The sequence below is a fragment of the Salmo trutta genome, chromosome 2 (genome assembly GCF_901001165.1).
Source record: "Salmo trutta chromosome 2, fSalTru1.1, whole genome shotgun sequence".
Lineage (NCBI taxonomy): Eukaryota > Metazoa > Chordata > Actinopteri > Salmoniformes > Salmonidae > Salmo > Salmo trutta.
The window spans coordinates 62,826,803-62,854,060 of record NC_042958.1 but is presented as its reverse complement, the minus strand read 5'-3'; the positions used below and the strand labels follow the sequence as shown (position 1 = coordinate 62,854,060).

The 27,258-nt window shown below is 40.5% G+C and overlaps 2 protein-coding genes across 7 annotated transcripts in view; one reads left to right on the top strand and one right to left on the bottom strand.

The window, feature by feature from the left end:
* Positions 1–21,495, top strand: part of LOC115160310 (potassium voltage-gated channel subfamily C member 1) — an 89,897-nt gene extending 68,402 nt beyond the window's left edge. For 3 of the 6 annotated variants that reach the window (XM_029710667.1, XM_029710666.1, XM_029710670.1), the window contains one exon: positions 2,404–8,660. Coding sequence is in view for 4 of the 6 variants with exons in the window: in XM_029710670.1 (XP_029566530.1) it covers positions 2,404–2,417 (14 nt within the window). In the remaining 2 variants the exon portion in view is untranslated. Of the gene's footprint in view, positions 1–2,403; positions 8,661–15,522; positions 15,952–16,382; positions 17,160–19,632 lie in introns of those variants that run through there. The other 3 variants (XM_029710674.1, XM_029710672.1, XM_029710669.1) reach the window with 3 other exon arrangements.
* Positions 21,496–24,715: 3,220 nt separating this feature from the next.
* On the bottom strand, positions 24,716–27,258 carry fgf21 (fibroblast growth factor 21). Its single transcript, XM_029715075.1, has 4 exons — positions 27,120–27,258; positions 26,855–26,932; positions 25,162–25,265; positions 24,716–25,054 (listed from the first exon to the last, which is right to left on the bottom strand). Exons 1-4 carry the CDS (start codon positions 27,256–27,258, stop codon positions 24,755–24,757), a joined length of 621 nt encoding a protein of 206 aa, XP_029570935.1. The 3' UTR covers positions 24,716–24,754.

The window sequence follows — 27,258 nt, the reverse complement described above, 5'->3', positions numbered from 1 at the left end:
TCTAGCATTCAAAACAATAGATAGATATCACTGAATCACAAAAACATGTTACTACAACTTTACAACTTTAAACATGTTACTACAATCCACTGCTTGGATAAGCCATTTTTCTTGACATAAGTACTTTAAACAATGCATAAACATAACATTTTGCAGTATAATTGACTTGCATTATGCTTTATCATTGATAAACAGTTAAATATGAACAAAAACATGTGTGATGTGTACCTATTTGTAATTTGAATGTGTTTTTCATGTTTGAAATGGCAAGGGACGCAAATGCCACCACAATTCAAGAACGACCCAGCAAGTTTTTCAGTCCCTATACAAATAAATATGGTGATAAAGAGCAACCTTGTCTTACACCTCTAGATTATGTACTATTTTCAAAAAATTATAATTTATTGACTTGATTTTATACTTTATGATTAACTTTTTTAGTTTTGGCCTCATTTCTTTGCTCACTTTAATTCCAATCAGCTTTTTGCTTATGAATTTCAGGATATATAAACACCTACAGTAGATGATTTATGAGTTGACATGCCTCCTCAAACTGTGCTGTTATGTTTGAAACCTGCTAGTGTCACGGTTGTCGTAGGTTAAAGTGGACCAAGACGCAGCGGGGAAATGTGCACTCATCTTCTTTTTATTTAACGGACAAAGAAGGTAAACCAAAATAAACACGTACACAACAAAAACACAACGACTAATAACAGGCCGGTAAGGCGCAGAGCAACTAGAATACACCTGCCTCCAATTGAGAGTCCAATCCCCAATAAACTAAACATAGAAATATAAAGAACTAGACTAAACATAGAAATACATTAACATAGACCAGTGCCCAAAACCCGGAATAATAAATCGAATACACCACTAAACACACAACCACCCCGAACCACATAAAACAAATACCCTCTGCCACGTCCTGACCAAACTATAATAACAAAATAACTCCTATTACTGGTCAGGACGTGACAGCTAGTAGTTTATAAAAAATGCAGGAGCCAACAGACCCAACAGAATCATCATAAATTGTGAATGTAGCAGTGTGTTGAATTAGTAAAAAGGATGACGTCATTCCGTTTTAAGAATATAAACAAAACAAAAATAACATCTATGAATAGCAGGATATTTATGTGAATACTTGCACGTTTTCCTGGAGAAAACTTTAACCAGCTATTTTTCAGTGGACATTGACAGATGAAGAGAGATGGAATGAAGATCAGTTTGAGAAGAGACATTCTAAGTGTGAGAGGATGTTGTGTAATTTGTGGTGAGACGATATAAGAATTTCTTAACACATCCATAAGCAATGCATTATGCTCTTATGAGAAACACAAACATATTTGCAATTCCAGGTAATGCCACAACATTACCAGTTGTTACCACACATTTATTTATACTTACTTTATTCATATTAATTTATTAGCTTCCCAAGGTATTATGCGGGGCTTATAAAGATGAAGTTCTAATGGAGTGTTGAGTCTACTCTCTGATGTACAGTGCCTGTCGTGTTGACATAAGATTGTGTTAGTGTTGTCTTCTTCATTATTATAATATGTGTATGTGTGTCTGTCTGTCTGTCTTGTCTGTGACTGTCTTGAAAGTGTTGTGCCATTCCTGCCTCACACAAACACACACACACACGCACACACACGCACACACACGCACACACATACAGTTCAAACAAACACATACAATTCTACAATACACCCCCCACACACACACACAGACACACACACACTAATACACACATAAAGATGTCATGTTGGTCAAGTATTCTTTGCAAAAGAAAAATGGTAAACAGGTATATAATGCAAAGTGAAGATTGAATGTGTGTACAGTAGTTTGATTGGAGAGTGGAGGGGTTGGTTGGGTGGATTGGTTGGTTGGTTGGTTGGGTGGATTTTTTGGTTGGTTGGTTGGGCGCTGGTGTCATTGGATGTGATGTGTGACTGCAAATAAATCTGTCACCTGTAGTTGCAAGTGAAGGTACACCGATAATGTAGAGAAATGCCCCAAATGTATGTAAAATGTCCTTGATGTCTATAGAATTGTAATTTATAGTATAAGTTCAAAATATGTACATTTTACTCTCACATGCACAGTAAACCTGCAGCATCCAGGTAAAGCAGATCCCACCTCATTTCATATTGTCAATTATGTATAAATTACATTTAATTTGATATAGGAATATATGTAATACTATGTTGATATACATTTATGTAAATGAGTAACAGTTGGGGGCCTTATTTGTCCTTTTATACTCATAAATACATTGATAAACTACTGTATTGGTAGCATGCTAATTTCTAACGCTACGACTGCCAAATGTAAAAGTGTACATTTTAAGTCATTCTTAAAGTGTACAAAATTAACAGCTGTTTATTCTTGTCTTTGCAGTGTTAAGTTTCTAGCAATTTCTCTAAAGAAGACATACTGAGTCAGTTAATCAGAAATGAGCGGAGGGAGCCACTTTAACCAAGACGCGTGACACGGATGGACAGTTAAAAGGCATATCTTTGGCGTGACGAGAGAGAGAGACCGGAGGGTGATCAAGATAAACACGAGGTTGGATCTTTACGTTGTTACCAAAGCAGCCTCTTGGAAACTCCGGCCACACTTTTGAAGACTGTCTGACGGATCACAATGACGACTGACTGAGCATTGCACTGACGCACTCAGAGAGAAAAGGACTCCTACTGCAACATTCCAGAAGACATTATATTGTGACGCTCAACCATCTCACAGTACAGTGACCAATAACCGACTGCCGTGCTGATCTACTAAGCAACTTAGAGAATCAATTAATTATCACTCACCTATAAACGAGCGACCAGGTCTAACTAACTATGTAGCATCTCTGCTAACACTGTAGCATTTGTTAGCTGGGAAAATAACGTCATGACCTTATCCATCGACAGTTTTGAACAGAGTGATGCGGAAAGACGCACTAAACGAAAACTTTACAGGCCGTTTTCCTCTTGTGTTATTTCCTTTTACAAGAAACTATTGTACGTGAGAGACAAAGACAAGTTGCCCTCGAACGGTTCTTTGGAAAATTTGTGACAGCAACTAAACCAGTTACAGGTTAAATGAATCAGAGAACTGAATTTGGACGTTTGATAATATATCTGTTCTCCCACCTCATGAAGGAGTTCATGACTTGTAGAAGTTAAGGAGATTGGTTATCAATCAAGCCTTTACGTCTCCCATTCATTCCCATTCAATTTGGAAAGACAGATGCCTCGACATAGTGTAAGACGTACGTATGATAGAAGTACATAGATGACCGTACCAAATGGATGTAGCATCAACCGAGGACCAATTAGTACTATATTTATTCCCCCTGCAAAATAATTATTGATGAACAAGACTCTCTCTGTCTCTCACGTACTTACTTTGAAATCCACGTGGCATACTGTACCAAAGGTCCTATGCATGCACTTGCTGTATGACTTGCCTATAAAGTAACAACAGCACGGGCTGCTATGGGATGAACATTCCATATATCTAGAGCAAAGCTTTGAACTGCCCTTGATACCTTCATTATCGCCTCGCTTTGGTACGAACGTACAAGTTGGAAATGCCATTCATGTATATATAACAGAGGTAATTCCTGAGTATATTTTAAAACATATTTAATTGAATTATATTTATTACAATTACATTCCTCTTGAACAGAAAACGACTTAATGAACGTACGTGTATGACAGACACTGGTATCGGTCACTATAAATTGACTAACTTACCTGCTGCTCAAATCAATCATGAGTGGAGCACAGACTGACTAAAGGTCAAGTCCCATGCACAGACCTGCCAACACGAGGAATAAGGTTCTAACTTAAATACAGCACAGAGGATGCCTCCATAATAAGGATACCTTGAAGTCACATCAAAGTGTATCCGGTGGTGGAAAAAGTCCTCTGCTGTGGTTTTTACAAGGAACTAAACATGCACATAATACTATTATTATTCTACCAGATGCATATATACTGCCAATGAGGAAAAAACGTCCCCTTATGCTTATACTGCCCCCCCCAGACGCATATACTTCCCTCATCTCTCTCTTGTTTCCCTTGCTGCCAAGCAATGACCAATGACTGCTTCAGGGTTAAGTCAAGCCTCCAACAAGATAGCGATGCCCTCCAAATGAGACCATTAATAAAGTAAAACTGAGGAGAAATGGACCAAGGAACGTAAAAAGGGGGGACGTGTACAAAGAGAACAAATCTATATTTTGATAAACAAATCAGCTATCCATGGCTTCAGATGGAGAAGGAGCACCAACTGAAAACAGGGTCAAAATGCCATGGGAAAAGCAGTTGCAAATGTCTGTGAATATCATAGAAACCTATATCGGAACTGGTTTGGCAAAAAAGAAAGAGAAAAGTAGAGGAATAATAATATATGAGAATTACGTTTTTGGAAGGTTGATGTGGTGGTTTGACATTAGCAACTGTGTTACAACAATAAAGAGAATAATGGAGAGAGTCACGTGAGTGAGAGAAAGCTATGTGGACGGCCCGGAGTGGGTGGGGCCCGGAGTAGGGACGGCCCGAAGTGGGTGGGGCCCGGAGTAGGGACGGCCCGAAGTGGGTGGGGCCCGGAGTAGGGACGGCCCGAAGTGGGTGGGGCCCGGAGTAGGGACGGCCCGGAGTGGGTGGGGCCCGGAGTAGGGACGGCCCGGAGTGGGTGGGGCCCGAAGTGGGTGGATGCTGAACTAAACAATGAAGAAGGAAAAAAAAGAAAATGCATTTTTGTAACTTTGTTTACCAGCATGACTACCCTGCATGACTGTCTTTTCTGCAAGCCCTTTGTTGAAGACAAGGGTGCTAGAGATACAAAAAAATACATATATAAAAGGAATTATTAAAAAAATGTTATATGCAATTAATATATATGAAAAAAAGATTATAATGAAAGAGAAGAGCTATATTTTGTTTTGAAAAAGTAAAAAAATGTGAATATTGAAACATGTATGTTTGCAAAATACACACTGAACTATGTTTTGTTAGATGAAATCTCTCTGCTACTACTGCCCCACATTCTGCATTCATTCATTCAATTCTATTAACCTCTGCAGTACTGTCTGCTTTTATTAAGCTGTACTTAAGTGTTTGTTGCTTCTTGTTTCATTTTGGTTTTTTATTCTAGCCAGTTATAATTCTATCTAAAATTAGCATTTAAGGGTTAATTTCAGTCTTCATATTTATGAAGTGATCTTAGCCCTTTTCATCGATTCAAAAACTCAATGTTTCCCTTCCTTGAATCATTTTCACCACCACTGTAGCAGCCATTTTAAATCGATAGCTCTCCATACTGTATGTTTGAAGGGTGTATACATTACAAATATTCAATGTTTGCTTTTAGTTGTTGTTGAGAATAATAGACAATTTGTCATATGATTGTAGCAGGGCAAATTGATACCATGGATGGTTACCTTCTATGCCTGTTTGGAGAAGTTTGTAACAGGTTGTTATTGGAAGTGGCTGGGTGGGTATGTTCTGGGGAAGGCAGTCTTCTTCCATTAGTCCTCAGGGGAGAGACGGTGAAACGGGGGTTAGGCCAGGATTTAATCCGATCAGCGGTAGATCCGTGTTATAGTGCGCTTGACATTTAAAGGTAATTTCCAATTGAGCCGTGAATGCGGTCTCCACGAACGTGGGAACGTTGCCTTTAAAAGGTGCATAGCTGACAAAGTGCGATTGGATTGAATCACAGACTTTGGCCCGGGGTTCAAACGAATGCAGATTAATGACCTGTGCACTGCGATTGACTTTTAAAGGCGATTTAAACTGCTTGAGTCGACATCTGCGGCTTTTACAGCGAACAGTATCTCTGTGTTTCGAAGTCAACTGCTGTGCTGGATTGAATCCAGGGCCTTAGTTAGTTATCCAATAAAGTGCAATATCTGTTCATGAGAGAGAGAGGTCGGTCGAGAGAGATTTGTTACTAGTCGAGAGATTTCAGGTTTGCATGAAACAAACTGCCATTCCAAAGTTGTGTCTGTTTTAAAAGAGACTCAGGTGTGTCGGTGGTTTGTGTGGATTTAGGTGGTTTGCTATTTTTCGTATATAATAAATTTTAGTATATAGATACAATAATGTGAACACCTTACAGTGACGTGAAACGCATGCATTGTGACTTGATTGTCGATCTCCTGAGGGAACGCGGTCTCGCCATATCCCAAGCTCCTTTGTTGTGTGTCATGAAACCAGTCCTGATGTTATGAACACTGTGCCGTGTCGTAGAGCAGCAACGTCTTCCTTGGAGAGACAACTGAACACTACACACACCCTCAGTGTCAGCATGAGTGTGTAGAGGTAGCTTGTCCTTGTTGTTAGGTGGTCAGGTCTTGCATTCATTCGTCGTCCATTCGAGAACCATCCAGCTGATAGTCGTCGACGGGCAGCTGCTCACGGTAGCATACGTAATGTTATAACACGCTTCATACACGTTATAACATGTTATATCACACTTCACACAAAGACCCAGAGCTTCCAAACTGATGTCATTGAAGTACTTTAAAATGGAGGGGTGAGAGTGAAAGAACCAGTGGCCACTACTGTGCAAGTTGGGTAGATGTAAAAATGTGTATTTCACTAGAGTTCCCCACTGTTGAACAGGTTGGGTGAATGTTGGTTTTCCAGATACTATCTTTAATAACAGTGGCTTTCTCTTAAGGGTGTAAGCCCTGGCAGGTCCAGGATCAGCCCAGGCAGCTGTAAAAAAAAAAAAAAAAGGTATCTCTGTCCATCCCTAGTCATGCATTCTAATTGGACCATCACCACTAGACTAGACTTAAATGAATGAACTACGGAGGCTACTCACTTATTTAGTTCAATCTATGTTGGTTTTTACAGGGTCTACAACGTTGTCCACTTTCCCGCGAAAATTGGTCCATGATATTTTTCTTCTTCCTCAATGTGTTTTGTCCACTTTTTCCGTTCAAACTATGATTTCAGTCATTTTTTAGAAGGCATTAAGCCACTTAGGCTTTGGGGGTCGCGAAGTGTAGTGTTGATAAATATTCCAGAGGTAAACTTCCAGCAACCATGGTTCTTGAACTGAACACACTCGCAAATTCCGAAGAATTTTAGATATTTTTGGGGTTATGTTATAATATAGCACAGTATTGTTAATACTTTCTCTGTTATTGACTGATGAGTTTTACATTCCTTTATTATTATTATTATTATTATTATTATTATATATAAAACAATACATGTGACTGTCCACTTCAGGCTAAAAACAAGATGTCTTTTTTTTCTCGTTTTCTATTGCACAATACTGCTATTTGATTTAGCAATGTTGAACACAATGGGTTACAGTGTTAAGAGTGCTAAGTCTGTTTTATGTTCCATTTACAAAATGCCTTTTATAACCGAGGGATATACGTAGATATGGACTTTATAACACTTTCTTAACCAATGCTCAACAACAGCTACTGTAGATGACACATAATGTGAGATTCACCCACACCTGCAACGAGTTAAGTGACTTTAACATATCCACTCATGGTATTATGAAGTCCTTATTTACCCTCACCGACAGTGTTACCCCTTTTGTATGCCTGATGATCTAGCTATAGTCAATGCATTCTCTGATCTCAGTTTGTTCTCATTTTGAATTGAAGGTTCACCGTAAATTCCGCTGGTACTATTCATGTATTTCATGTACTATCAACAAATGTTATGATAGAAACCAGAGACAACTATGCGGTTTAACTACTTGTATGGGTATACTATGGGTATGGATAAATACATTGCCAAGCTAGTTTAGAGTTGTAAGTTGTCCCTAAGAAAACAAACAACTAACCCTTACCCTAAAGTAGTTGTATTACCTCAACACATAGTATAATGGCAGACAGAGAAACATAGATATACCTATTGAACCTACTATATCATACCCATATGGATATTTACAGACACAACTTAAAGGCAAACACGGTAACACTTTATAATAACTCATGAACAAGCCGTTAGAAATGATTATACATGTTACTGAAATGCTTGCATTTAGTAGTAATAGTATGTATACTATTTACATAGTTGAATGCTTATACTTGAAAGTTATTATAAAGGGTTACCACAAACTCATTAAAGACATATTATTATTACCTGTGGCCCTCAGTTCACGCATGGCCTTGAGTTTAAATATAGACAGACATATGTAAACCTAATCATCAGCATTCCAAAGACAAAATACATCTCATTTTTCACAACACTTTGTCAAACAGACTTAGGTATTATTGTTCGCTGCCATGCTAGGAGAATGAATAGGAGAAAATAAGTGGTCACTGAAATACATGGTTGAGACTAATGCTGTATTTTATTTTTGAAATGTTGGAAACACAAAAGTATTATTCGTCAAGAAACTGTATAAAGTATATTTATTTCGATGGAATGTTCATGATCTATCTTTTTATATTTTGAAGGAAAAAAATAGAAACATATCAATAAAGTATCATAATTGAACCTCATTTCGACTATCGAGACTTAAAATGTATGAATGTCAATGCGATCTAATGTGAACAGAAATCTCCTTAGCAGCTTGAACGAATAAATGATTCAAGTCACGAACTGCTTTTTCAAAAGACATTTAATTGCTTCAAATCATTGAAATGAACTTCAAATAAATGAAAAATATTTCAAATCAATAGTGTTGTTTGCATTATGTCTGCGTCAACACTTGAATATTGTGTCGATCATCGTAACTACAACTCTTTCAGAAAGTATTCACACCCCTTGACTTTTCCACATTTTGTTGTTTTACAGCCTGAATTTAAAATGAATTAAATTGAGATTTGTTTGTCACTGGCCTACACACAATACCCATAATGTCAAAGTGGAATTGTTTTTCAAAATGTTTACAAATTAATTAAAAATGAAAATCTGAAATGTCTTGAGTCAATAAGTATTCAACCCCTTTGTTATGGCAAGTCTAAATAAAAATGTGATTAACAAGTCACATAATAAGTTGCATGGACTCACTCTGTGACCAATCATAGTGTTTAATATGATTTTTGAACTACCTCATCTTTGTGCCCCTCACATACAATTAATTATCTGTAAGGTCCCTCAGTCGAGCAATGAATTTCAAACACCGATTCAACCACAAAGACCAGTAAGATTTTCCAATGCTTTGCAAAGGGCAGCTATTGGTATATGGGTAAAAAAAATCAGACATTGAATATCCCTTTGAGATTGGTGAAGTTGTTAATTAAACTTTGGATGATGTATCAATACACCCAGTCACTACAAAGATACAGGCGTCCTTCCTAACTCAGTTGTTAAAGAGAAAGGAAACTGCTCAGGGATTTCATCATGAGGCCAATGGTGACTTTAAAACAGTTACAGAGTTTAATAGCTGTGATGGGAGAAAACTGAGGATGGATCAACAACATTTTAGTTACACCACAGTATTAACCTAATTGACAGAGTGAAAAGAAGGAAGCCTGTACATAATACAGATATTACAAAACATGTCTCCAGTTTGAAACAAGGCACTAAAGTAATACTGCAAAAAATTTGGCAAAGCAATTCACTTTTTGTCCTGAATACAAAGTGTTATGTTTGGGGCAAATCCAATACAACACATTACTGTGTGCCACTTTCCATATTTTCAAGCATAGTGGTGGCTGCATCATGTTATGGGTATGCTTGTAATCATTAAGGACTGGGGAGTTTTTCAGGATAAAAAAAATAACTGGAATGAAGCTAAGCACAGGAAAAATCCTGGTTCAGTCTACTTTTCACCAGACACTGGGAGATTAATTCACCTTCTACACCAGAGTCACTTAACAAAAATACACTGAATGTCCCTGAATGGCGGAGGTACAGTTTTGACTTAAATCTGTTGTACTTGAAAATCTATGACAAGACCTGAAAATGGTTGTTTAACAATGACCAACAACCAATTTGACAGAGCTTGAAGAATTTTGAAAAGCATAATGGGCAAATGTTGCACACTACACGTGTAGAATGTTCTAAGAGACTTACCCAGAAAGATTCACAGCTGTAATCACTGCCAAAGGGGCTTCTGCGAAGTATTGACTCAGGGGTGTGAATGCTTACTGTGCATTCAGAAAGTATTCAGACCCCTTGACTTTTTACACGTTTTGTTACGTTACAGCCTTATTCTAAAATGGATCACATGTTTTTCCCCCCTCATCAATCTACACATAATACCCCACAATGACAAAGAAAAAACAGGTTTTTAGAAATGTTTGCAAATGTATATATATATTTTTTTTACATAAGTATTCAGATCCTTTACTCAGTACGTTGTTGAAGCACCTTTGGCAGCGATTACAGCCTCGAGTCTTCTTCGATATAACACTACAAGCTTGGCACACCAATATTTGAGGAGTTTCTCCCATTCTTCTCTACAAATCCGCTCAAGCTCTGTCAGGTTGGATGGGCAGTGTCGCTGCACGGCTAATTTCAGGTCTCTCAAGAGATGTTCCATCGGGTTCAAGTCCGGCCTCTGGCTGGACCACTCAAGGACATTCAGAGACTTGTCACGAAGCCACTCCTGCGTTGTCTTGGCTGTGTGCTTAGGGTCGTTGTCCTGTTGGAAGGTGAGCCTTCGCCCCAGTCTGAGGTCCTGAGTGCTCTGGAGCAGTTTTTTTTTTATCAAGGATCTCTCTGTACTTTGCTCTGTTAATTTTTCCCGTGATCCTGGCTTCCGTCTGGCCACTCTGCCATAAAGGCCTGATTGGTGTAGTGCTGCAGACACGGTTGTCCTTCTGAAAAGTTCTCCCATCTCCACAGAGGAACTCTGGTGCTCTGTCAGAGTGACCATCGGGTTCTTGGTCACCTCCCTGACCAAAGCTCTTCTCCCCAGATTGCTCAGTTTGGCCAGGCGGCCAGCTCTAGGAAGAGTCTAGGTGGTTCCAAATTTCTTCCATTTAAGAATGATGGAGGCCACTGTGTTCTTGGGCACCTTCAATGCTGCAGAAATGTTTGGTACCTTTCCCCTGATCTGTGCCTTGACACAATGCTGTCTCGGAGCTCTACGGACAATTCCTTTGACCGCATGGCTTGGTTTTTGCTCTGACATGCACTTTCACCTGTGGGACCTTATATAGATGTGTGTGTCTTTCCAAATCATGTCCAATCAATTGAATTTACGACAGATGGACTCCAATCAAGTTGTACAAACATTTCAAGGATGATCAATGGAAACAGGATGCACCTGAACTAAATTTCGAGTCTCATAGCAAAGGGTCCACAAAATGTGGAAAAAGTCAAGGGGTTTGAATACTTTCCGAATGACATATTTCTGTATTTCATTTTCAATACGTTAGCAAAGATTTCTAAAAACATGTTTTCACTTCGTCATTATGGGGGGTATTGGGTGAGATTTTCTTTTAATTCAACCCATTTTTAATTCAGGCTGTAAAACATCCAAAATGTGGAAAAAGTCAAGGGGTTTGAATACTTTCCGAATGACATATTTCTGTATTTCATTTTCAATACGTTAGCAAAGATTTCTAAAAACATGTTTTCACTTCGTCATTATGGGGGGTATTGGGTGAGATTTTCTTTTAATTCAACCCATTTTTAATTCAGGCTGTAAAACATCCAAAATGTGGAAAAAGTCAAGGGGTTTGAATACTTTCCGAATGACATATTTCTGTATTTCATTTTCAATACGTTAGCAAAGATTTCTAAAAACATGTTTTCACTTCGTCATTATGGGGTATTGGGTGAGATTTTCTTTTAATTCAACCCATTTTTAATTCAGGCTGTAAAACATCCAAAATGTGGAATAAGTCAAGGGGTATGAATACTTTCTGAAGGCACTGTATGATCAGTGTCTGTTTCATTTAAACGTGTGTGTTGCCCATTCCACGAGAAACGGAAACGTTTCAAAACATAAATGAGTTTTATGTTGACTTCGTTTTAATGTTGAAGACATGGGGCTGAAGATATTTGATGATGCACAATTTAGTTAGCAAAAAAATAGCATGACTTTAACTCTATTCATGATAATACACAAAATCTGTAATATCAATTTAAATGTTTGGCACTCATAAGATATAAGAGAAGGTGCTTAAAGTAGATATTTCAGGCCATTATATTCTTCATACACCAGATAAATGTTTTTTGTGACATTGTGTCAAGTGAATGTGTAGGTAGGCCTTTGCCAAATAACATAAAATTGACACATTCTAAAATCTCAATCCAAAATCTATAAACCAGTGTTTACTGTACAATGTCACATGACATTTCAGCATAGTGTGGCTCAGAGCCATGTATCTCTATATATAACTCTGGTGTGGCAGAATACTCACTATCAAATGGCTGCAGCTGACATCACATGGACTACTGTGTCATTGCAAATAGACATATAGTACACTGAAGCCATATAATATGGTTTTGTAACATTATGCCTATGTGTGTTACCGCAATTGACAATCCACAGAAAGATGAATGACCAATCAAGGACAAAAACAACAAATAGCATGTCCATTTCATGAGAGAATCATCAAATCAAATCAAACTTTATTTGCCACATGCGCCGAATACAGCAAGTGTAGACTTTACCGTGAAATGCTTACTTACAAGCCCTTAACCAACAGTGCAGTTCAAGAAGAAGAAAATATTTACCAATTAGACTAAAATAAAAAGTAATAATAAAAAGTAACACAATAAGATTAACAATAACGAGGCTATATACAGGGGGCACCGGTACCAAGTCAGTGTGCTAGTTGAGGTAATCTGTATATGTAGGTGGGGGCGAAGTGACTATGCAAAGGTAACAAACAAACAGCGAGTAGCAGCAGTGTACAAAGGGGGGAGGTGTCAATGTAAATTTTCCGGTGGCAATTTTTATGAATTATTCAGCAGTCTAATGGCTTGGTGGTAGAAGCTGTTGAGGAGCCTTTTGGTCCTAGACTTAGCGCTCCGGTACCGCTTGCCATGCAGTAGCAGAGAAAACAGTCTATAACTTGGGTGACTTGAGTCTCTGACATGGGCTTTCCTCTGACACCGCCTATTATATAGGTCCTGGATGGGAGGAAGCTTGGCCCCAGTGATGTACTGGGCCGTTCGCACTACCCTCTGTAGCACCTTACGGTCAGATGCCGAGCAGTTACCATACCAGGCGGTGATGCAACCGGTCAGGATGATCTCGATGGCTCTCATGATTCATCCTTTTAGTGTGCCACTACAATAAATCACACACATTAAGTGGGATAAATTGAGTGCTTGTTCAATATTACTAGATAACGTTACGGACAAAAAAGCAGTCGGTGTGTGTGTTTGTGTGTGCAGGCCGCCTGAGCAAATGTCAGCAGGGGCCTTTTTCAGCTTTTACTGCAATGTGCCAATACACCACCCCCCTCAGGTGGTGAGATGTAGTCTTGGCCGTGAAGTCTGACTAGTAATTGAGATGGAAAACATTTAATACAGTACCAAAGCACTGCAAGAAATGAAACCCCTTCATCGTGACACCAGTTGACCTTCAGGACACACCCCTGGTACACGCCTGGGACACCCCTCCCTGGGAATTTCCTCACAACCTTTCTCAAAACAAGATGACCACATGTAGTTCCGCTTTTATCCGTTGGGTTTCAGTTCAGTTGAGGCAATGTTTGAGTTTTACTATTACAGTGCATTTGAAAAGTATTCAGACCCCTTCACTTTTCCCCAAAATAATTTACGTTACAGCCTTATTCTAAAATGGATTAAATCTTTTTTTCCCCATCAATCTACACACAATACCCAATCATGACAAAGCAAAAACAGGTTTTTAGATATTTTAGCAAATGTATTAAAAAGAAAAAAAGGAAATATTACATTTACATAAGTATTCAGACCCTTTACTCAGTACTTTGTTGAAGCACCTTTGGCAGCGATTACAGCCTCGAGTCTTCTTGGGTATGATGCTATAAGCTTGGCACACTTGTATTTGGGGAGTTTCTCCTATTATTCTCTACAGATCCTCTCAAGCTCTGTCAGATTGGATGGGGAGCATCGCTGCACAGCTATTTTCAGGTCTCTCCAGAGATGTTAGATCAGGTTCAAGTCCGAGCTCTGCGTTGTCTTGGCTGTGTGCTTAGGGTTCTTGTCCTGTTGGAAATACAACACATTACTGAGTACCACGCTTCACAATTTCAAGCATAGTGGTGGCTGCATCCAGTGGCAACATTTTGAGCCCAACAAAATAAAAATAAAAATAAAACTTGTGTTGTATTGGTGTTAAATATATTTTTTTTGTTGGGGGGTTGCCTGTTTTGCATGTTATTTTGGCATTAATACGTGTCACGTATGAGTTTGCAAACCATGTAAAAAAATATATATAATTGAGGTCATAAAGCCCCATACAAACATTTTGCATTCTTGAGTAAGGCAGCTCCAAAATGCAGGTGTTTCAGCCTAGCTCAGTGCTTTCTGTGGTGGTGGGGCAGCCAGTGGAAAATACAGAGCGTACGGGTTGGTAATGTTCTCTAGTTGTGCTGTGATTGGCTCAGTGTTCTGTCACTGGTGAGGACACTACGTCACCGCCAAATCTAAGGGGAGAGCTCGAAAATTCAAGCCCCTTGGGTGCTGCCATAGAGTTACATTAGAAGTGCCCATCCAAGAAGGCTCAAGGTTATTGGCCACAGATAAAATGACGTCAAATCACGTTATATCTACAGTAGCTTTGATTGGACTGATCATGTCAACATCATACTTTCAAAATCTTAGTTAGCAGTCATCATCATGAATCAAGTTGACAATCTACTGGCAAATCCTTTTTAATCCTTGTCATATGAAAATAAATAATGAAAATAAATCAATGATAAAACGTATCGGTGCTCATCGGCCATAAACATTACACAACAAGTTGGAAATCGCAAATTCAGTCTGCTTTCCTCCAGACACTGGGAGATGAATTCTCCTTTCAGCAGAACAATAACCTAAAACACAAGGCCAAATATACACTGTAGTTTCTTATCGCGAAGACAGTGAATGTTCCTGAGAGGCCGGGTTAAGGTTTTGACTTAAATTTACTTGAAAGTCTACGGCAAGACCTGAAAATGGTTGTTTAGCAATGATCAACCACCAATTTGACAGAGCTTGAATTTTTTAAAAAAGAATAATGGGCGAATGTTGCACAATCCAGATGTGTAAATCTCTTAGAGACTTACCCAGAAAGACTCACAGATGTAATCACTGCCAAACGTTCTTCTAGAAAGTATTGACTCAGGGGAGTGAATACTTATGTAAATAAGATATTTCTGTATTTCATTGTCAGTACATTTTCTAACCTGCTAGATTTGGAATATTCAGATCATCATAAGTTGAGAACCTGATGAACATCACATCTACCTAAGCAGCACATCACTGATCATTTAGATTTGTGGGCTGACATTATGTTTATCATTATACATTAGAACATAATACAGTCCATCACTGAAGTCAATCATGGCATTCAAAGGGCATTCGATCCAACAAATGACAGTCAGCCATCTCAGTTGTCCGTCTCATGATGCGGGCCCCATTTCAGTTAGGGAGCGTACTGTAACACACCAAGTACCAGTGCAGAGGCGGTGACATTTGAGAGGGAGGGTGAAGGTTGTTCCCGGCCCTGGAGCAAAAGGGAGCGAAAGGACGGGAGGGGCCAGGCGCAGATTGAATTTCAACAGGACAGCATTCCCAAAAAAATGTAAGACAGACAACATAAGAGAGAGAAGAGGGAAGGACAGAATTGTGAGTATTGAACAGCAAACAGGTAGAAACGTAATTCGCGAACAGGTCAGGGAGGTGAGAGACAAGAGTGGACAAGTACTGGAGGAGTGTCCATCAAGAAGTGTCTCAGGGTTGGGGACAACCGTAGAAGACCACGTGTTGGACGGACAGACGGACATGGTGACAGACCGAAAGATTCATGGGAGAAAAACAATGTGACTTTCCATCCCGCAATTAGTCTCTGTTAGCGGCTGCTATTCACTCAGTGAGTGACTCTCTACATCTGGCTAACTGTGTGCTATCAATTGCTCGCTAGTCATTATACCTCACGTTTATAGTGCATTGTCGTTACTGTTCTGTCTCAACCAATTATTTTATGGATGAAAGGTGTTGCACAACCCTTACCAATGAAATGTGTGAAATAAATGAAGACTGTACCGTACAAACACATTTGGATTATTTGGACATAGTGTACCTTAGACATAATTACACATAGTTTGAAGATGATTTTGTACAGTACAGGCCTTTGTACATTTATATGTCTGACAGAGAACTCAACAGTAAGAAATACGTTCGACATGACTGCTTCCTCTTGCATATTTACAGCTTACATCCTGCAACTAATAATGACTATATCATAAGTGTAGTGATAATGCCTCTATTCTCACACTGATTCAATTCCCACTCTGGTTTCAGACCCGCATCCTCTTTAAGTCCAAACTGTCCTTACCACACACAAAGGAGAAAGGGCCCGGATTGTGGACTAGGCCAATAAAGGCAGGGATGGAAAACAATGACCCAGAAGGAGGTGGAGAAGGAGGAAGGAGAGACATAGAAGAAGGAGAGAAAGACAAACAGCTGAAGAACCAACTCAACAGTGAGGAGAAGGGCGAGAAAGAGAACCAAGTGGGCGGTGAGAAGGAGAGGAAGCGGGTGAGCCGGCGGTCCGGATCACTGTGGAGGAGCGGCTGGGTGCCGAGCGAACGTCTCGCTATCAACGTCTCAGGGATGCGCTACGAGACCCAGCTCCGCACCTTGGCCCAGTTCCCAGACTCCATGCTGGGCAACCCCAGACGGCGGCTTCGCTACTTCGACCCGTTGCGCAACGAGCTCTTCTTGGATCGCAACCGGGCCTGTTTTGAAGCCATCCTCTACTTCTACCAGTCGGGCGGGCGGCTCCGGCGGCCCGCCAACGTGCCCCTGGACATTTTCATTGACGAGCTGTATTTCTATGAGCTGGGCGAGGAGATCATGGCACGCTTCAAGGAGGATGAGGGTTTCCCCAAGGAGGAAGCCCCATCGCTGCCTGTCAACGAGGTCCAGCGGACTCTGTGGATGCTTTTCGAGCATCCGGAGTCGTCATCGGGCGCGCGCATCATCGCAATCGTCAGCGTCATGGTGATCGTGGTGTCCATCCTCATCTTTTGCCTAGAGACGCTGCCTGACTTCAGGAGCGAGAAGGAGCTTCGTGAGGTAAGGCAGCAAGAGGGCAAGGGAGGAGTGAGGTGGGATAAATAGGAGACAAGGACAATGGAAAAAGTTGGTGTTTTGTGTGTGTGGGGGGGGGGAGTTTCTCAATAGTCCAAACTGGCATCCTCCACTTGTTTCCTCTGTATAACTGGAAGTCAGATAAAATATGTTAGTGGCCAACTGGAGGACTTACTTATTCTTGTTTTATTCTTCAAATTCAGTGTTTGACTTGGACTGAAATAGGTGCTGGTACTCATTTTGGGTGCCCATACTGTTTATAGTTAGGTGCAGGTAGCTCCACAATACACTTGAGCTAATATTCTATAAGAGGAACGAACAGGAGCTCAAGCAGTAGAAAATGTGAGGTGCCGGTACTCAGCTCTGGCGAGCTCCTGCCCAAGTCAAGCACTGATGATATAGAAGGAGATTGAGTGGGGAAAGGCTTTTGGAGTGAACATTCAGTTGAAAGAAAGTGTTACAGAACATTGTGACATACTGGACATGTATTGGAAAGGGAGAGGGTAAATATTATATTTTGTGAAAGATGCATAACAAGCATATGAGAAGCGAGGCAACGATGTCAATAAAACAATGACGTCATTAAAACAATGATGTCATTGAAACAATCAAATTAAATACTACATTTTGGTCTAGCTCCCACTTATCTGCTTTTGAATATTTAATAGAATTTTGAAACGCGTCACGAGAACAAGATGGATGGAGGGAAAGATAAATGAGAGCCATGTGTCATTCTTAAATCAGAATAATAATTGAGACCGTTCAAATCGGATATCGGATATTTACTTCAGATATTGATTGAATGAGTATGGTGACACGTGTTTTGTGTCGTACAGTCAACTCATCAAGCAAAGCCTACCTCACATGGTCTGTCTGGTGTGTCTTGAATGGGATGTGTGTAGTTACATGTGTCAAACGGCAACCCAATACCACTAACCAGCAGGTGTTTAGGTAAACACACTACCGCTGTGCATAGCTGACTACAGTGAATTATGTGGAGAAATATTGACGGGGAGAAAACTAATGGACAAAAATGACAGGGAGACAAATCAAGGAGAGATAGAGTAAGGCTGACGTGTGATTATTTTAGTCAGCTGTTAAACTGGATACACTTGGATTGGGGGGAGCGCAAAAGGGTACAGGAAGCGAAGAGGGGGGGGACTAAAAAACAAATAAAAGGAGAGAAAGTGAGAGCAGACTCGGAGTAAATTCTCATCAGTCACGTGATTTCGCTGACACCGAGAGCCTAGAGGTCAGAGATGGCCCAAGACCTCTACAATATACTTCAGTCACGAAGATGAGACGGGAAGACCTTGGGAGATAAAGCGACATACGATGTGTCATATTAACACATTCCTTCAGGAGAGCTGTGCTAGGCCGATGGCGGCTGCCTTTTTGCACGAGGGCCGACGGCCAAGAAACGCAGTAACCCCAGTGAGGAGCGGCTGGCTGACTGACGAGTGTTGGCTATGCTGGGAGGAAGACGGGATAGCGACAGTGGAGATGGATGGGGAGTAGCGTGAACACTCATGTTTCTCCTTGGCGATCTCAGGGGGCTATATATAGTGCCAGGACACTCCTAAGAGAACATCAACACGTAGATATCTGCTTTTATTAATAAACACGACGACTGCGACCTGCTACCAGAGAAAAATCATGAATAGGTCCTACTAGATTATACGTTTGACTTTTATTGTGTCTCCAGACACACGGTAATATTTCACACAATACACTCCTGGTTGTTGTGATGGCTTTTTCCTTCTCGAGACGTTTTGATCACTAGACATTAAATATGAGAGGCTGAAAGAAATAATCGGTGTACAGTCTGGCACTCTGACAGGGGAAAATAGACAGACAGGTGGACAGGCTGATAGACTGTCACCGAACAGATTGAAACTCAAAGACAGAAATAATTTAAGCGCAAAGTGTGAAAACAGCTATTTCACATGTGAAAATGTGCAACTGCAAATTTGATGTGCTTTTTTTTTCGGAAGGGAATAAATGAACCCCCAAGATATGGTGCGAACATTTTGTATTTGCTTGTGGTACATTTTGTTACTTCATCATCATAAAAACCTAAATTGTTTATAACTAACTGACAAGAACATTGTGTGATCAGGCTGGACCAAGTACTTGTAGATGATTAGTAAGGCATAAACCAATAATAAGCAGAGGGGGAAGTAAAATTCGGATTTTAGGAAGTGAAATCTGTAAATTGAAATGAAAGTTTATTTCAAGTCCCATTATCTGCTCAGTTTTTGCTCCAAGATACCAAACCCAAATATACCGAAAATGTTGCAATACATAATATAACACAGAAAAATGCTCTACAAATCACAGTAGGCCTATAACGTCTCATTTTTATCCTCTGACAGATTAGAAGTTAAATTTGTATTTTTTCTTTCTCATTTTCCCCTCTTCCTCCCTGCCTCCCTGTCTTCTCCTCTCCCTTGTCCAGGAGTACTTCTACAAGTACCACGCCCACGACAAGAACATCTCCATACACATGCTTCCCCCCGCCAGTGTCTTCCAGGATCCCTTCTTCCTGGTGGAGACTATATGTATCTGCTGGTTCTCTTTTGAGCTGTTCATGCGTTTCATCTGCTCGCCCAGCAAGATGCACTTTTTCAAGGACGTGATGAACATCATCGACTTCACAGCCATCCTGCCCTTCTTCGTGACGCTGATCACTGAGCTGTCCAAGGACACGGAGAACGCACCGGGAATGTCACTGGCCATCATCCGTGTAATCCGGTTAGTCAGGGTGTTCAGGATCTTCAAGCTGTCCCGCCACTCCAAGGGCCTGCAGATCCTGGGCCAGACGCTGAGGGCCAGCATGCGTGAGCTAGGCCTACTCATCTTTTTCCTCTTCATCGGCGTCATCATCTTTGCCAGCGCCATCTTCTTCGCCGAGGCCGACCACAAGGACACAACGTTTGTCAGCATCCCCGGCGCCTTCTGGTGGGCCGTGGTTACCATGACCACCGTGGGCTACGGTGACATGTACCCAGAGACGGTGTGGGGCAAGCTGATTGGCTCCATGTGCGCCATCGCCGGCGTGCTCACCATCTCGCTGCCCGTGCCCGTCATCGTGTCCAACTTCAGCTACTTCTACCACCGCGAGACGGAGTGCGAGGACCAAACCCAGTACACACACGTCAAGACCTCGCTGTGGGAGGACGAGGAGCACGAGGAGGGGGAGGAAGGGGAGGAAGAAGGGGACGGAGAAGGAGATTACAATGCCATAGAGGGCATCTGCAACCCTCTGAATAGGACTCTGTTGGGGGGGCTGCGCACTGGGCAGAGCAGGGATTCGAGTGGGGCAAAAATGTACCTCAGGGAACCCCTGGTAACTCAGGTGTGACAACAGGATGTGATAACAGGATGACCCTCAGTTGTGATCCTGTCACAAAAAGAGAGAGAAACAAAAGAGTGAAAAAATAGGGATTGAAAAAGAGGGATTACAGATGTTAAAGACAGCTGAATGGCAAACTGTCACTGACCTATAGCGTGAAAGCACCAATATGTGTAGCAGAAAAACATACATGCCTGTTTAGCACTACATTCACCAGGGGAGGCATTAAACGATTGACTGGTGTAGGAACATACAACTACACTACTACCTGCTAGCCAGAAAAATAAAGGAGAATGAGTGGCATGCTTATGGCTTTCCATGGTCATGCTATTTATTATTTAAGCTATGAGTTGTAAATTATTCATTGTAATATTAGCTTGTGTGTTCTTTTAAAGAGTTGAATCTTCCTTGTCATTTTAGTGCTGTCAATATAAAACCATGGTGTCTTCTCCTCTTTAATCTTATCTAGATTATACAGTTTGTAAAGTGTATTTTGTTTTCATTTATTCAGATGTACTATGAAAGAGCGCCTCTCAGGCTGAATAAGCAAATGTCGGTCGACACAGACAAGGAGCAACTATGAGATAGATATAGAGCACAATGTTACTCAGACACCGCTTCGCCATCCAATGACGCATGTGCTAATGCTAATAGATAACAGGTTTTACATGCCACTTTAACATTCTCAGTCTGTCTACAGCTACAGCATGCTTATGAGGATGTGTGACTTCTTCTCAAGTTTATACTTCAGAGCCAATATTCCCTGATGGCTGGAGCTACATAAATGTAGCAACATTCTGGTTCCTATTACTGTATCCTCTGATCTCTGATCAGATCAACGAACGTATTGTTACACATTTATAGGGAAGGAGCGTGGAGGTAGTTTATCGCAGGGTAACTTGGTGTGAAAGGCCTATGTTTGTGTATGTGTTGTTTTTAATAAAGATTATATTTTGTACATTTTCTTAAGATGCCGTGTGCCGTCCATTGCTGTTGATAATCAGAAATGCTACATTTAATGGAATTCTCGCCATGTTCCCTTCCTCAGAGAACAGGTGAAACTCTAGCTAGAGCGAGAGGCATTAATGAAATGTTTATTTTCTGGATAAATCATTTTATTCTGTGGACAGCCCTTCGGTTGAAGCTTTGGGAAAAGAGACTGATGAACAGATGGTAGATGGCAAGTACACATGCAACTTTTTTTAATATATATATATATATATATATGATTTCTGAGACATTTCTGTAAAAATTCAGATCCAGGATGAGCCCCCACAATCTACCCTCGGAGTTGAGCTGAAGTGCTGTACAGCATCTCTCTCTGAGCATCCGAGTGGCACAGCAGTCTAAGGCACTGCATCTCAGGTTCGAATCCAGGCTGTATCACATCCGGCCGTGATTGGGAGTCCCACAGGGCGGCGCACAATTGGCCCAGCGTCGTCCGGGTTAGGGTTTGGCCGGGGTAGGCCGTCATTGTAAATAAGAATTTGTTCTTAACTGACTTGCCTAGTTAAATTCAATATAAAAATCCCAGGGCCTTTTCTAGAAGCACCATACTATCTTGGTGAATGATGTGCTCTTATGTCCACTAGAGGGCAGTCCAAATCAACATCAATCATGTTGCCCTGTCATACGCTTAAGTGCTGCAAAGAAAGACCTAGTTAAGCTGCAGCTGGCCCAGAACAGAGCAGCGCGTCTTGCTCTTCATTGTAATCAAAGGGCTAATATTAATACTATGAATGCGTCTCTCTTGGCTAGGAGTTGGTTGAGGAAAGACTGACTGTGCCACTTCTTGTTTTGATAAGAAACATGAATGTGTTGGAAATTACAAACTGTTTGCATAGTCAACTGACACACAGCACTGACACACACACTTACCAAACCATTCTTTTCACAGTCCCCAGGTCCAGGACAAATTCAAGGAAACTACAATCTTATGCAGAGGCATGAGTGCATGGAACTCCCTTCCATCTTATACAGCGCAAGTGAACAGCAAACCTGGTTTCAATAAACAAACAGAGCAACACCATGGCACAACGCCTCTCCACGTGACCTACATGTTGTATCACATTGAGACCACAAGATGTCGCCAAATGATTTCCCCAACACTTGCCCTGGCTGCCACTGCTCTTGCTCAACAACAAAACATTCCTGTGTCATCACAACTTTTAGACATATTTCAACAAAACCAATTTGTGGTAAATTTATCCATTTTCTGGAAATGTTATAAAAGTTACATATATTTATTCCAATGAAGTTAGATCTATAATTGTTCTTTAAATATACAAGTAGGAAAGTTTTCCAATGTTATTTACTGTTATTAGTTATATTGTCACGACTTCCGCCGAAGTCGGTCCCTCTCCTTGTTCGGGCGGCGTTCGGCGGTCGACGTCACCGGTCTTCTAGCCATCGCCGATCCACCTTTCATTTTCCATTTGTGTTGTCTTTGTTTTCTACACACCTGGTTTCATTCCCCAATTACATGTTGGGGGGGCGGGGAGCAAAACCGCCAAGTGTAAACTGTAGCCATTTATTTCCCTTTATAGTTTATTTGCCTAAGCATGATCTTCGTCCACATACCATTTTTTTTTCAAATGTTGCTTTTTTGTGTCAACAATTACACATTGTTCCTAGTTACGCCCTAGTACTCCATGTGAAACTGATAGATGCACACACACACACTACATGTTTATGTTTTTAAATGTGTGTAAATTGTAAAGTCTTTTGTAATGTATTTTTCGTTATATGTCGGACCCCAGTAAGACTAGCTGTCGCCATTGGCGTCAGGCTAATGGGGATCCTAATAAACCAAAGGGTTCATTATGTTGGCTACAACCTTCCAAACACTAACACTTATTAGCTATTTATGGTGTGCTGTGTTGAAGCATTTCTCCAGAAGAACTGCCCTAGCTTCTCTCGCCTATTCCTCCATTTTAGTATCTCTACTAGAGCATCCATGCTGCTTTTGGTATTTTCATTGTATTGTTATTCAGCGTTTTAGAATATAATTAATAACATGATCTAGCTGGTATTTTCACTGGATATCCGTAGACAGCCTAGTCATACTTCACTAGAAAACATGAGCATATATAAAGTTAAGTGTTACAAAATTACTCTTTATTTATTTGTTTATTCATTTAGCAATACTCTCTTGGACTATAATATCAATAAGCTCCTAGACACGGTGTCAAAAGCCAGATAGAACTATTGTTCATACATAATTTAGCAACCTGATCTCATAGACTAGACGTAACATAGTAAAAGTAAATCCGGGACACTCACATTAGTATGATATGTTACATTTGCTATGGTTACATAAGACAGAAGGTTACTTCATGTAAGAAGGGAGGGTGGATGGGTGGACATATAACACGAATGTCTAGCAACCCAAAGGTTGCGTGTTCAAATTTCATAACAGACAACTTTATCATTTTAGCTAACTAGCAACTTTTCAGCTACTTACTATTTTTTAGCAGCTTTCCAACTACTAAGCATGTTAGCTAACCCTTCCCCTAATCTTAAACCTTTAATCTAACTCCTAACCTTAACCCTATCCTTAACCCTAATCCCTAGCCTAGCTAACATTAGCCAGCTAGCTAATGTTAGCATTAGCCACCTAGCTAACATTGGCAACCAAAAAATTGGAATTGGTAACATATCATACATTTTTTAAAAAGCGTTACATATTGTACATTTGCAAATTAGTATCATATCATAGAAATTGTAATTTGTAACATATAATACGAAATGGATGCTGGACCTCCACAAAGTAATACATTCATACGAAATGTAACATATCATAATAAAATGTGTGTCTCGGATTTACATACAGAATAATGCGAAATGATCTGAGACTAGGTTGCATTTAGGCTTCAAAAGGTTTAAAAATATAAATAACACAATAAATTATAGCTACAGTACAATGATTCAAACTTGAATTCATGACACAAGAGAGAAATATACTGCATATAACATATTCAACATGACATTCAAAGTGAGACAGCAGTCAGTCCCATCATAGAGTTATGGAACTAAAGTTCATCATCTACTTACTGAACTCTTCGAACCAAAACATTTGCCACGGGGCAATAAAAGTAACAGTGTTTCTACCACAAGTGAAAAAAAAATCACTTTAGGAATTAACATGGTTATACAATCCAGTAAACCTTGAAATAAATATACTCCGTTCATTGTATACTTCCATCAACAAACTCAATTTTCAACTTCACTTATCCCTGGAGAACTGTGGACTGACAATACCAGTGAGACCCCTGCCGAAAGGGTTATCTGAGTCCAGGTCAAGCTGTTGCTGATTCTGTGGTCGATTTTCAGCTGTATTCGTCATGCTTCTAGATACCAAAATGTTTCTCAGGGGTAGGAACCGAGAGAACGGGAGCCCATGTTGCGGTGTGGAGCCTTTTGAGGTGAGCGACACATAACGTTTGTGATGTGAAGAAAAGAAACGAGAGTATCCATCAGCTAGCAGCAGCTCTCTGAAGGAGCAGTCAGCCTCTGTGTAGTGGCTCTGAGGAAATGAATAACGTCGAAAGAAATGTGTTAGATGCAGTGAAGCAAGGCCTTCAGCTGTGCCATATTTCATGCTATAGTAGATTATATTTGTCCACTGCCTACCTGTCCCCTCAACTGGCCAGTGCTGTCCACACAGAGGAAAAGGGATGAGGACACACCCTTGATAACTGTCTCACCTTCTCGAACTGACCTCAACTCCAACACACCTGAGAACACACAGTAAACACATTCAATACAAGTGTCATCTATTATTCAGGTGTTTGGGTGACGCCTTATAAAAGCATAAACTTCATAATACTAAATTCTGTAAGGTCTATCCGTCAAAACACACTGTTTTGCAATGAAGGTCTACAGTAGCCTCATCAGCACTCTCCGGGGTAGCACCATAGTGGGCTCCCGAGTGACGCAGCGGTCTAAGGCACTGCATCTCAGTGCTAGAGGCGTCACTACAGACACTGGTTCAATTCCAGGCTGTATCACAACCGGCCATGATTGGGAGTCCCATAGGGCGGCGCACAATTGGCCCAGCGTCATCCAGGTTAGAATTTGGCTGGGGTAGGCCGTCATTGTAAATAAGAATTTGTTCTTTACCGACTTGCCTAGTTCAATAAGGGTTAAATAAAATAAATAGCATAGCACAGCTAGTTTCCGTCCCCTTCATTACAAAACCTTGAAGGCTCATCGTTCTTACCCCATTCCGTAGGCTTACACAGTAAATATGACGACTTCCAGAGGACATCCTTCAACCTATCAGAGCTCTTGCAGCATGAACTGACATGTTGTCCACCCAATCAAAGGATCAGAGAATGAATCTAGTACCGAAAGCATAAGCTACAGCTACCTAGCACTGCAATGCATAAAATGTGATAAGTAGTTGGCTCAAAGAGAGAGAAAGACAATAGTTGAACAGTTTTGAACAAATTCATTTCTTCAAAAATAAAGGAAAAGCAAGAGAGAGAAAGATAGAGAGCTAGCTATATTTCGTAGTATTTTTTTCACATTCACTTACTTAGCGAGCAAATGCAGCTATCTAATTTAGCCTACTCAAACACCTGGCTCAAACAGGGAGCTATGCTGTGTTAGCTAGCTGGCTAGGCTATCCAACACAGGAACTCTTCCAAGCCAAGGTAAACTTTTCGTTTTATTAATTTATAGCCATTGGGGCCCGCCGGTGTAACTATTAAACTGCTTGCTGTACACAGTACTGCATGATTTTAGTTTACTAACGCGTTAGTTGTAGTAGCTATTTTGACTATGACGTTAGCTAATATGGTGACAATGATGTAGGCTGTGTGTAGCGGTTAGCGGTTATGGTATGAAGGTTTGGCTTGGAAAGGTCACAGACAGCTGTTTTGTTGTGCACTGAAGTCCACAAGTGAAGGGAAAAAGTGAAAGGAGGACAGCGCGGAGATGCGAAAAATAATTATACAACGAGCAAAGTGATCACGCTGTTTGTATTTGGCTGCTATGAAAGTGAACTGTGTGTGCGGGTTATCAGAGGTGTATTAATTCCACCGTTTCTTAAACGGAAGCAAATGGAATAAAACAGGGATAAACATACCTGAATTTGTCCAATAGAAACTCTTGTTTGCAACTGTTTGGGGTAATAATTACACCGTAGACTAGCTAGATGCAGGCAAGAGTGTGCAAGGCGGTATTGAATGTGTCATTGTCTATTAACTTGATTAATACAAATTTTCTCTCGACCTGTGCACCTACCTTGTAATAGAAATAAGTCCATGCTCATAAAAAAGTCCTCCCTAATCTTAAACGGCACCGACCGCCACTGACTTACTGTGAGAGGTCTGAGCAGGGCTCCCTGTCACTTTTCCATCAGGGGTCATCTCCAGAAACAGTTCTTTTCTTTGATTATCTGGGGGGGAGACATTACGTGTAAACAACAACAACAAAAACAGTATTTAAGAGTCAATAACTATTACTATTAGGGAAAAGAGATGGACTAAATACTGCAAGCATAAACCGAAGGATCGATAAGTACACACCTGAAATAAGTAAAAAAAGTGAATGAACATAAGACAGAAGAGAAGTGAGCTTAATACCTGTGTAGAGATGTCTTTCTCTGACTTGATCATTGAAGAGCAGGAGTGGGTTGGAGTCAGGAATATATGATGATACAGAGAGAGATAGGAGGACCAGAAGAGAGCAGGAGAACAGGGAGATGTGTGCACACAAGGACAT

Bases quoted from the DNA above. Each gene is read 5' to 3' on its own strand.
- fgf21 (XM_029715075.1), bottom strand. From the start codon at position 27,258: ATGTCCTTGTGTGCACACATCTCCCTGTTCTCCTGCTCTCTTCTGGTC. The intron at 26,933-27,119 runs GTATTAAGCTCA...TCTCCCCCCCAG, and splicing joins AGAAAGACATCTCTACACAG to ATAATCAAAGAAAAGAACTG. The intron at 25,266-26,854 runs GTAAGTCAGTGG...GTGTGTTCTCAG, and splicing joins CCCTGCTCAGACCTCTCACA to GTGTGTTGGAGTTGAGGTCA.